This window comes from Nanorana parkeri, unplaced genomic scaffold, assembly GCF_000935625.1.
Source record: "Nanorana parkeri isolate BGI_ZX_2015 unplaced genomic scaffold, ASM93562v1 scaffold405, whole genome shotgun sequence".
Classification (NCBI taxonomy): Eukaryota; Metazoa; Chordata; class Amphibia; order Anura; family Dicroglossidae; genus Nanorana; species Nanorana parkeri.
In genome coordinates, this window is record NW_017306673.1 from 346,172 (window position 1) to 359,073 (window position 12,902).

Genomic DNA, 12,902 nt, shown 5'->3' on the forward strand with positions numbered 1-12,902 from the left:
CCCCCCCCCTTAGAAAAGGTCATGCAGCCTATTATCTTTCTACTTATCTACCTATGTGTCTATCTGTCTATCCCAGTTGAAAGTGGTCCTAAAATGTTTTTCTGACAGGGGCCCGTTTGGTCACTTTGTCCTCCACTGGATCTTATGTTTACATGTTTTGTCTCATCCTGTTACTTTCCCAGCTCAATAAATATCTTAAGAATGTTAATTTTAAAACATCATCGGGTGAGAATTTCCATTTTGAGAACAGAGGAACTGCAGGAGAATATGACATAATGAACTGGTACGTCACGCCCAATAAAACAACAAAATATATACAGATTGGAAGCTACAGCAGTTTTGCACCTCCAGGAAAGCAACTTGTTGTCGATGAAAAGCTCATCCAATGGCATCCTATTTTCAAAGAGGTAAACACCAGTACAATTACAGGTGAAACTCGAATAATTAGAATATCGTGCAAAGTTCATTTATTTCACTAATGCAACTTAAAAGGTGAAACAAATATATGAGATAGACTCATTACATGCAAAGCAAGATAATTCAAGCCGTGATTTGTCATCATTGTGATGATTATGGCTTACAGCTCATGAAAACCCCAAGAACCCCAAATCCACAACCTCAAAAAAGTAGATTATTATATGCAATCAATAAAACAAGGATTGTACATAGAACAATATCGGACCTCTGAAAAGTACAAGCATGCATATGTACTCAGTACTTGGTTTGGGCCCCTTTTGCAGCACTTACTGCAATTACTTTTGCATGATATTCTAATTATTCGAGTTTCACCTGTATTAGAACTGCGTAGTGTGACCACCCTTTTGTCAAAACTAGGGATGAGGTTTGGATTTGCCCAATCATGAATTAATGGAGGATCCCATGGAGTTCTAATTTTTCATTTGAAAAAAAGAATAGTTGCCATTAGTACAGTTCTCCCATGAAAGTGCCCTGCTTCCCATGCTGTTTTTTACAATAGATTACCTATTAGCTCTACAGATGTGCAGAACTGACTAGGATTCGGGATTTACCCAACCATCAACTCACGGAAGATCCCTGGAGTTCTAATTCTGTATTTAATTTTTTGTGTTCTAATTTTTCATGTAAAACAAAAAAAATAAATAGTTGCCATTGTCAGAGTTCCCTCATGAAAGTGCCCTGCTTCCCATGCCATTTGTGACAATAGCTTACCTATTAGCTTTACAAATGGGCAGTATTTACTATAAGACTCACCATGAACACAAACAGAGACCATTAATGAGACTTTACAGAAGACATTATTTCAAAAAGCACATGCAGTAGGTAACTGCCTTGACATGTTTTGCGCTGTTGCACTTAGTCACCAGGCTATCAGGGTTCACTCCCCCTCCCCCCGTGACCGTCAATGCAATTCTCCAAACTTCAAGCAAATTGAATTTTGATGGATTCTCTCATCACTAGTTGCAATTCAGTACCATTTGTCTGGTAAGTATGTACTGTAAGGCAGGGTAACAACTTGATAAACTTTACAGTTTTATTAACTATGCTGTGCCATTGCACACATTGGGGGAGATTTATCAAAACTGGAGCAGACAAAACCTGGGGCAGATTTGCACTGCAGCCAATCATCTTCTCTCTCTCCCTTTCAAATCTTACCTGAGCAAATTGAAACAAGATGCTGATTGTTTGCTATGGGCAACTGCTCCAGATTCTGTTTGCTCCAGTTTTGATAAATGCCCCCCATTATGCCCTTGCCATTATGTTACTAAAGTGTCCACTGCTAGATAATTCTGTATCTGCAGCATGTTCCCCTAAAAGCTTTCTGCAAGCATAGACATAGCGTTTCTTACACACAATTGTATTATGTAGGTACATTTGTGTCTAAAGCCCCATTGTGACAACAATTATAGCTTGATTATTACCCACCAGAAAAAGATTTCAAATTACGAAGCAACATAAGTGCATTGTTTGGGGGTTTTTTTTTCTTTCTGAATGGACCTGGCATAGATCTCACCACCAGAGTTCACAAGGGGAAAACCTTACGGATTCTAAAAGACAGAGGGCACTACCTGAGGCTTTGCCTGCCAAGATAAATTAGGTGTGTAGCCCATATGCGGATGGTTTCATAAGGCATGGTAAAATGGCAACAGAGCTTACATCAGCTACTGATAAGTCACTAGTCATACCCCAGCAGACTTGTTATTGCTATGGAATTCATGTACATTCCTATACAACTTTAAATGTAAGTAGTGTTTGTACCCGAATTTGATCTGGTATCAGCTTCTTGCAGTCTCTTCTATTGCACAAGAAGCAGCACAAGGAACAAAGCATTTGTGATTCAGTGCAAGAAGCAAGCTGAGAAGGAGAGAGCAGAGTGATGAGTTGAGCTTATCTGTCTTCTGCTTCTCCTTTGACTGTCCGGTCAGAGGGTTGGGTGGGAAAAAGACCTGTGAGAGTTACTGAACTGAATCTGAATAAAAATGGGGTCTACTGGACAATCTATGGCTGGGACATTACAGGTGCCACAATGATTTACAATTCAGATGCAACTTTACTGATAAAATATCTTTTTATTCGTACAAATTTATTTAAAAAAATTGAAACTTCAACACAGTAAAAACACAGGCTGGACGGTCACTGTATAAAGGAAAATCATCACAGAGAGGGCTAACACCGTCTAAACCCTTCACAACCCCACCATTACCATTTACAGATACATTGAAGTAGGTAGGTTACATTAGATTCAATGATGGGGTAGGTGGTTGACTCTGCTTGTTTCTAAGAGTTGCGGTAAGCTTGTGTATTTCTAAATATATACAGTGTGTATGAGTATTGAGTAGTCATAGCCCATAGTCTACAGGGGATAGAAGGGGACTTAAAGAGTGGGGTGTATATCTGTAGCCGGTGAGCTTCAAATTGTGTCTTTAGGATGATTGAAGATGATCTGAGTTAACAGAAAAATCTCCAAAACACCTTAGATGTTCATGTAATTAATGCAGTCCTCTAGTGGACAACCACACCAAACAGGTATCCTAACTTCAACATACTAAAGAATTGTCTATCACCAAACAGAGCTTTGCTTTCAATGTCTGCAGTATACAAGGAAGAATCTCGTGTGAACATTGACTGCTGGGAACAATGTCTGTGACTGAAAGAGAAGATCATAGCAGAATATACAATATCTGTTAATATGGAGAACCACACCAAGCAGTAGTCACTCTGGCCATAATGGATTTATCAACACACATAGAAGGATTAGGGGGAATAAACGCCCCTAGCAGCTTCTGGAGACTGTTCCTCCCCTAATCCTTTTGTATGTGGTGGTGAATACAATATGGCCTATTTTAGCTACTTGCGGCATATAAAGATTTGCTTTTATTCATATAAACTTTTAGCTACTTGCAACATATAAAGATTTGCTTTTATTCATATATGAATGCATATTAACAGTGTTTGTTTTATGAAAGTTTTTTTAAATGTCTATCATGTTTGCTCTGAGGCCATTAATGGGGGTGGATAAAGGCATTCACCTCTGGTCTGTTGTTAAATAGTCTCAATGTACGCCAGTGGCTGTAGACCCTGACAATGTCCATGTTGGACTAAACACGTAGGGTGGAGCTTTGAGCACTGACACCTTCATGCATGCTACTAAGCAGTGGGGTGCTTTTGTACTATCAGCTAGACATGTGTGATTCGGTTCGTTCCGAAATTCGTTTTGGACGAATTTTTCGGAAATTCGGAGATTTGGATGCATCCGAATTCCGAATTACAGCTAAGACGAATGCAAACGAATCCGAAATTCCCGATTTCCCGAAATTCGGACATCTATACTTACAGTACAGAGGCTATAGAGTAGTGGTTAAAGCACAGGCTTGCCATTGCTAAGGTCCTAGGTTCAATTCCAGGGCGAGTCAAGTTAAAAGTTTTTTTTTTTTTCCTTTGCTTTTGAATTGGCATTCTCCTAACATTCCTACCAGACTTAAAGGGTCTGGTATGAATTGGGGGGGAACCTCAGGCTTTTTTTTTCATCTTCTGCAGACTGTCATTTTTGTTCCCCCTAATGTCATTTTGACGCAACGAAATTCGTTATTGGACGAATTCTGTTGCAAGTCAGAGCCTTGGATTCTTGGAATAATAATTTCAGAGATGCATGATACAAAGTCCATTGCTGATTCCAGATGGTGTTATTACTGTACATAAGTGCATATTGACCCTCAGACCCAACCTTCCGATGAGTTACCAGCCTTACATTATGGTATGGTGGTGGTTGAGTTTGCACAGAAAATAATTCTCACTAGGAAAGGATTTGAACAAAATGTATATTTGGGGTTTAATGATTTTGGTGAGTTGCCACTTCTGCTTCCTGGTGGAGGTCATAATATAAGTTGGAAATTAATGAGGTCTTGAAGTGATTCACTTTAAAAAAATATGACAATGTGGTGACAATGCCAGTGGGATGATCTGATTCTTATCTGTCCTAATGTTAACAGATACATCTCAATAACTGGAGAAGCGGGAGTGAGTAAAGTGGGCATGGCATACCCAAAACATACAGGATTATTCACAAAGCTGCCGAATGTAGCCATGTGAATAACCGACCCAAAGTGAAGTGAGCCGACCCGAAGTACAGAAGGAGTTTGACTCAGCCGATCCAACATCTGGATCGGCTGAGCCGAACCTCCGGCAGGCTACTCGCTGCTGTTCGGCCTATTCTCATAGGGGCCGAACAGCAGTGAGTGACTAGCCGAGAGCCGCTGAGCGCCATTCGGCTTGGCTATTCTCTCTGTACATCTGTGGTACTGAGCAGAATAGAAAAAGAGTTTAAAAAAGTAGAAAAAAAAATTAGAAAACTATTAGGCAGAGCTAGCAGTGTTACCTGCTAGAGCAGGTCCGGGCCAATTAATAACAACATGACTGAGCCGGCCGTGACATCACGGCCGGCTCCGTCGAGTTCTCAGTGTGTAATGACAGTTCAGCGTCACCTGGTTACCTGTAACATTGCAGAGTTCTCATCACCAGGGGACGCTGATCTGTCATTACAATGAGAACTCGTTGGAGCCGCCGTGATATCACGGCCGGCTCCGCTGAGGTTTTCAGTGTGTAATGACAGTTCAGCGTCCCCTGGTTACCTGGTAACCAGGGGATGCTGATCTGTCATTACAATGAGAACTCGGCAATGTTACAGGTAACCAGGGGACGCTGAACTGTCATTACACACTGAGAACTCAGCGGGCCGCCGAGTTCTCATTGTAATGACAGATCAGCATCCCCTGGCTCCGCCCAGCTGTCAGTAGCAGGCTTTTGGCCGGCCAATGGCCCACTTCGGATTTCATCTCAGCTCAGTCGAGCCGAAGCATATGACTTCGGCTCAACCGAGCCGCTCGGCCAACTTCGGGAGCTGTACGGGCTACAGTGAATATATATGGAGCTACGGCTGATCCTTCGGCTAGCTTTGTGAATAACCCCAATAGTGTTATTGAGGTGATGTTATGTATATTTGGGAATGGTTTAAATATACAGTTAAGTAAGCTGTAGGTAGGTTAAGAGGGTAAACTGCTCTCTCCTGAGATCGTCAGGATGAAGGATTAAAGTGCAACTGATGCCAAAACTTTATTTGTTTTTGATAGCGTGGAGAGGGATTAGATCACCTATCAGGTTTTTATTGCTGTCTGTGTCCCCATTAGGGAGATCCATCCCCTCTATTTGTCCTGATGACCATTATCACTGAAAGTGAAAGAAAATCTAAAATTTTGGGTTGAGATTAGAACAAGATTAGATGGGACACAAATCCCCGCTAACCCCTGCGCATCTCCCTCATTTTGGAGAGATTTCCTCGGACTTCCTGTTGTGGCTATCGGACCGGAAGAAAATAGCTAAATCTCTCCAATGGGTGGCGGATGGCAAAAAAAAGCTGATAGGGGTTATAACCCTCCTTTACTCTATTCAAAAGTAGAAAAAAAAAGTTTTGGCTTCAGTTCTACATCACATGCTTATAACAAACATGTATTCATTTATTTCCTAGGCTCCTCGTTCTGTGTGCAGTAACAGTTGTCTTCCGGGATACAGAAAAGCTCTCAGAAAGTCCCAGCAAACATGTTGCTATGACTGTGTTCTGTGCTCAGAGGGGGAGATATCTAACAGCACAGGTAAGTCTCATCAATCATTAATGATTTGTGCCTGAACCTTAGTATTGCCACTGGCTACATTTTAACGTGCAATCATTTTTAAAGTGTGTTGAAATTGTAAAGGTGCCCATACACCTGCTGATTATCATACGATAATCGCAGGTGATACCACGTTTGTACAATAATCGGCAAGTGTATGGAAGGCGTGTTTCTACTGTACGGTCGCACGCCTTTTGTCTTCCGAGCACGCTCGAAAAACCGCAGAGAATAGTACGATTTTCGGCTGGGTTAGTGGCGTGCTCGGAAGACAAATGCCGAACGGCCAGTGTACGCAAGCACACACAGCCCGCTCAACATTGGAATCATCGCAAGCACTCCGCGGTGGGGAGGGCTTGTGATGATCGCAAGTACAATCTGCCTGTCCAAGATGGGCAGATCGTACGAGATTTTAATTACCTTACAACCATCGCACAATGAAAGTCGTGCAATGGTTATAAGGTGTATGGCCACCTTAAGGAAGAGAAAAAATAGGAATGTTTTATTTAGTTACATCTGTGGTTTAACCTCCACATACAGAAAGGGTTCTTTACAATAAGAGCTGTAGAAATGTGGAATTGTGCTCCACACAAGCTGGTTCTAGTCAGTTTAACATTTATAAACAATTACCCTGTGGGATGTTGCCTTTGGAGATCAGGAAGGAATCTTTCCCCTGTTAAGGAAAGCTGGACCAGATTCCTTTCCCTGAACTGGCATTGCACCATGGCACACATGATGTAGTTCATTGGGGTAACATATGGTAAAACCCCCGTTACACCATTATCGGGTGTTACTGCAAGTCATACTATATATCACTCCCTATGTAATAGCAATAAAATTAAGTGCAAAGAAAAAAACTTTTAAAATGTTCAGTTGAATAAAATCATAAGAAAACCTTTTTTAAAAATTATTTCTATTTATTTTTTATTGTTTTTTTTTTATTCCGTCGAGTCATCGTCGTGGACAACGCTGGGCGTCATGATTGACACTGGATTACATCGGTGGATACTATTTTTTTTAAAGTAAAAGACTTGTCAAAAACATGTCTTTTGGGTTTTATTGTTTGCAGTTTCGCTGCAGCAGGTTCTATACCTCGTACAGATGCGCCACTATACAGGCAGTTTAAGGGGACCCCCCAGGCACGAAATTTAAAGGAATTTTTATTCTTTCACTTTAGGTGATGTTAAAATCAGTGCTCGTTTAAAAATTTTATTTTTTAAAAGTGTTTTTTTCCTTGATTCATGTCCCCCGGGGCAGTACCCCGAATCCCCATACACCTTTTTATGGCCATTAACTTGCAAATAAGCCTTCAAAATGGGGTCAATTTATTTTCAAAGTTCTACCCCCATAGACTTGCATTGAGTTTGAGTTTGAATTTGAACTTTTCCCATCTTTGAAAACTCGAATTCGAACCGAACAGGGGGGTGTTCAGCCCATCACTATTTGTTATCAGCTTGCAATAGAAAGTGCTGTTACTGGCAGGATCTCCAGGTATGGAACTTTGAAATATATTACGCACAAGAAATTATTTGCACCTGTATACAGTGAGCCATGATACAAAATTAAAATTTAGATTTAGGGCTGGTTCACACCACATGCAGGGGACCGAAAAAAGAAGACATACTCCCCGATCCTCGGTCCTGCAGCAGTGACCATTCACCTCTCTCCCCCTCTGCTCCCGCTGTGGCACGTCCCTCGGCGTCCTCACATCTAATATACTTTATTAGACGTGATGATTCAGGAGACCTTAGACCACCAGGGCCCAGGGGAGTAGAGGCTGTGGGGGGCTGTGGGGACCTGAGGCTGACCAGTCTAACAGCCAAGCAGGCTCGAGGATCAGGTGGGTATTTCTTCTTTATTTCCCGAGACAAAAAACAACAGTTAACCCTTGGAGTGCGGGAGTAGCCCCACTGCAAGTTAACATTTAAAATCCCTGGAATTTCTCTTTAATGACCCTAAAGTAGACCAATCCTACCTCTTTCCACCTAAAACTAAAAAAATAATGTTTGGGGTAAAGTTCCTCTTTGAATATTATGAGGTTGACTTACAAAAGAAGTTCCCAAGAACCAGCACACTTGCATCAGGGCTCTTGCAAGGGGTACTATAGTAGGGTGCTGTGATTTTTTTTCACAAGCTACTATAGTACCCTGCCATCCCTTTCTGCTATTCACACTATGGATGGATACACTATATGCTGCATTAGCCAACGCTGTGCTAAGGTAGGCCATTAATTCTGAAAAGGGAGACAGCACACCTCAGCACATGAAAACGGCACTTGCACCTTTTGTGTCAAGAAGCCTGTCAAGACGGCTCTCTCAGTGGCGTTCCACTAGCATTTGCGCATTCGCACGGTTTGGCCCATGGAGTCATGCTCGTGCATGTGCCTCTGCGTGGACGAATATGTGCACTCGAAGGTGTGCATGCGTGAGTGCTTGCGCACGTACTACAGACTCTGGAGCCAGACAGGCTATTTAAACTGCGTTTTTCTGATGTCCAGTGCTGAGTGGACGTCAGCTACCAGCTATCTTGATCCTGTTTCCCTGTTACTGACCTGGCTTGTTCTGACCATTCGACTGATCCTCTGTACTCTGACCATAGCTTGTTCCTGACTCCGCTTCTGCATGCTGTTCTTGTACCACGTTGCCCGCATGGTATTGACAATGGCCTGTTCTTCAACTACGATCCTGTCTTGTGCCTGGTACAGCATCGCCCGCCTGGTATTGACCTTTAGTCATGTTCAAATGAAAGGAAATTAGTTACCTGTGTTAAAAGCCACCATATTTAAGGAGACTAAGGGGGTTATGCACTAAAGAGCCGAAGGATCCAGCCGTAGCTTTGGCTCTCTTCGGCTGCCAGAGCCCTTCAGTTCAGTCGAACCAAAGGGCTGCTCACAAAGGGCTATTCTCAATACCCCGTACAGCAGCCGAAGGTGGCCCGAGCGGCTCAGCATATGCTTCGGCTTGACTGAGCCACAGTGACAGCCGAAGTGGGGAGAATGGCCTGCTGAAGGCTCAGCTGATCCAGATGTTGGATCGGCTGAGTTGAAGTCCCTCGGCTGAAATCAGCCATACAGAGCTGGAGTGAATACCCGAGCCTCGTTCGGCTTCATTCACTTTGGCCCGGTTATTCACTCGGCTGCCTTCAGCAGCTTTGTGAATAGCCCTGCAGATATCACCATGTTGTTAAAGTCTTTTTTAAAGACTTTTACTATGCCCTTATATGTAAAGGACTAATGTTGCAATGTTGTCAGAAGGTTTCCTTATTAGGCACTCAAGACATGACTATGGACATACACCTAAACACAGCATGTTTTCACACACCAAGAAGATTGGGTAAAGTAGAGTTAAGGGAGTGCATTGCTAGTGACCAGCAATAGTCAACCAGCTTCCAGGATTGGCATGCACCCTATTCACTCCATTCCTGGTTCTACTCATGCTGTGAGAACCTTTTGATGATCAGACCTGAGTCATAATTCTCTCTCGCTTACATGTCATCATACAGGGATCACGCTTGTGAGCGCAATTCTTTTTAAATCAGTTTAGTGAATGAAACATCCTACACTATTCCAGTGCACTCTTGTTTGTGTTTGTGTTGAAGTTTCTAAATGCTTCTTCTTCCTAAGCTACCGATAGAGCTGCTGTGTGGACATGTGTGGGGATGTTTGCTACTGTGCCTATCTCATACTTAGTTATTACAAACTGCTACATATATACTACACGTATTATAGAACAGGCTAAGAACAACTATTACATCTCTAGCTGTATGTTTTAAAAAAAATCTTCATCTTCTTCTTACTTATACCTGTGCACAACTCAGTATTGTAGCAGTGCTCACTGTGTTTTCTCACTAAAGGGTGTCAGCATTTTATTTAGGCTGCCATTTTACATCACTTTAAGTCAGAGTGAAGTTTATATTTATTATTACACAAGATTTATATAGCGCCAACAGTTTGCACAACACTACAATATGAAGGAAGACAGAGTCACAATACAATTCTAGATAAGATGGTTAGGTGGGCCCTACTCATATTTAAGGTACACATAATCTTTGTATGGTTTAAAGCACAGATAAAATACTTTCAGGCTTTGGGTTTGAAGATTTTATTTGATGAAATATGGATATTATAGACTATTTTAATGTTTTATAAATTGTTCAACTATGGGTTATATAGAAAACTTGATTTAGTTTGATGGATTGCTTGATATTAGGTGCACAGTACTGTATAATTGATTTTAAAAACATGACAGGTTCACTTTAATATAGCTACACAATTTATAATACATATTTATTATTAGATCTCGCTTATCTTTTAGATATGGAAAACTGCATCAAATGCACTGAACACCAGTGGTCTAATGAGAGAAGAGACAAGTGTATCTCCAGAACCATAGACTTTCTGTCCTATGAAGATGCTTTGGGAATTGCATTATCTCTCCTTGCAGTTGTGCTGTCGGCTCTCACTGTAGCAATTCTGTCCATATTTATGAAACACTGGGAGACTCCCATAGTGAAAGCCAATAACAGAGACCTCAGTTACATCCTTCTCCTATCTCTTACTTTGTGCTTCCTCTGCTCCTTATTATTTATTGGACGTCCACACACCATTACTTGCTTTTTCCGCCAGGCAGCATTTGGAATTATATTTGCCATTTCTGTATCATCAGTTTTGGCTAAAACCATAACTGTGGTTATCGCTTTCAATGCCACAAAGCCTGGCAGTGAGTCAAGAAAATGGATGAAGGCTCGGATCTCAACATACTTAGTTTGCATTTGTGCTATGGGTGAAGTCATAATATGTTTTGTATGGTTTTTGTGTAATCCACCCTTTCCGGATTTTGATACATCAGAAAGATCACTGAAGATGACACTGCAATGTAACGAAGGGTCGTCTGTTGCGTTTTACTTTCTTATAGGCTATATGGGTGTGCTGGCTGTTTTCAGTTTCATAGTTGCCTTTCTAGCCAGAAAACTACCCGATACCTTTAACGAGGCCACGCATATCACCTTCAGTATGCTGGTTTTCTGCAGCGTTTGGCTGTCTTTTTTTCCAGCTTATCTAAGCACGAAAGGTAAGTACATGGTAGCTGTTGAAATCTTCTCCATCCTGGCCTCCAGTGGTGGATTACTGTGTTGTATATTCCTCCCTAAGTGTTATATTATTATAATAAGGCCAGAATTAAATGCCAAAGAACGTCTGATTGGGAAAAAAGTCACTAAGTATAATGTTGAATGTAACTAATTAATATAAAAGGAGGAATAGGAAGAATAGTAACAAAAGGTGACTTGTAATTTTTTTATCTGACAGTAGGTGACAGTATAATTCCAGGAGTGAATAGAAAATGCAACAAATGTAACCGAAACAACAAAGGGGAATTATAGACCTAAGGGTTTCTTTCCCTATTCGGTAGTCACTTACTTCTCTATACAGAGTGCTAAACACTTCCGTGACTTATGCTTTCTTTCCTGTGATTTATATTGTAACTGGAAGCAAAGCTAGTCACATATGAGCCCAACACTGAATTTTTTTTAGAACTTCTGATTAGAATTCACCCTTCAGCACTGCGCATTATGCAGAACAATAAAAAGTAATACCTGATTGGCTCCAAGTTGCTCATTGTTCTTTGAATTTCTAAGTATTAGCCTGTTAAAGATTGTTATAGGTCCCCAGGAAAAAAAAGACAACCGCTAATACTTCCCCCTTATGAACACTTTGTGAGCAACTATAAAACCTAATTGTGTTGTTTTAATGATATACTCCATAGTCTAAAGTCTAATCTCTCAGCTCCATGAGCAGCACTGCATGGGATGGTGTTGCTGATATAATGGATTGTACTCACAGGTGATACCCCGCATGAAAACAGATACGGTGATGTTCATTAAATTGGTGAAGTGTGGGTTGGGATGTCTCAATGTTACTAAACAGAATGGAAAAATGTAGATGTGAAATATCCACTTAAATTAAAAACCTCTGGAATAGATGAGTGTCTTTAAAAATTAGTAAATTATTTGTATATTAATAATAATAATGTTTATTATTATGTTTTATTATGTGTATTGTACAACATATATCATTGTATGACTATCAATGTATATTCAAATAATGTCAAAATACTAATATTTTTCTGAGAAAGTCTAGTTTTATTAAGCAGAATTCAAATAAATCTAGGTGATGTATTATTAATTGATGTGCACACTGTCTTGTATTATAATCGTTAACATTATCAGCATTGTTTTTAATAAAAGTAGTTATTATGTATATTGTATATCATGTATACAAATGATGTAAAAAAATCTAATTATATTTTTCTGACAAAAGTCTAGTTTTATTAAATATAACTTAAATAAATGTAAGCGATGTATTGTTAATCAATGTGCAAACTCTCTTGTATTATTAATATTACTAGCCTTGTTTTTACTAAAATTGGTTTGGAATTTCAGGATCTGGTGGTCAATAAGTTAGTTGCTTGTACCAATAATTTACCAGCCCCTATTCAGGATGTAGCCAACCTCAGTACTTCAGCTGGGGGTGAAACTACAAATGCCAAGACTCTGACCGCTACAGGCATGGCTCCCAGAGGCAGAGGCATGATGGGTTTTATTTTTTTTTTGCCATAGCTGCAGTGCCGAGGTTGCCTACCCCTGCTCTGTCACTTGTCTCTACTTCACACAACACACTGGCAAGAAGGGACATATCTCCAGACTGATTTTGTTTGGCTGTTGGTGCAACAGGTTATTTTACCACAAATCCTGCATCCTTTGTTGCTT

At 40.7% G+C, this 12,902-nt stretch overlaps 1 protein-coding gene across 1 annotated transcript in view; it reads left to right on the forward strand.

The window, feature by feature from the left end:
* The window catches only part of LOC108789529 (vomeronasal type-2 receptor 26-like), a 15,989-nt gene extending 4,613 nt beyond the window's left edge, over window positions 1-11,376 (forward strand). Inside the window, exons 3-5 of the mRNA XM_018559568.1 lie at window positions 183-407; window positions 5,999-6,122; window positions 10,451-11,376. Of these exons, the coding sequence (XP_018415070.1) occupies window positions 183-407; window positions 5,999-6,122; window positions 10,451-11,376 (1,275 nt within the window). The remainder of the gene's footprint in view (window positions 1-182; window positions 408-5,998; window positions 6,123-10,450) is intronic.
* The last annotated feature ends 1,526 nt before the right edge of the window (window positions 11,377-12,902 follow it).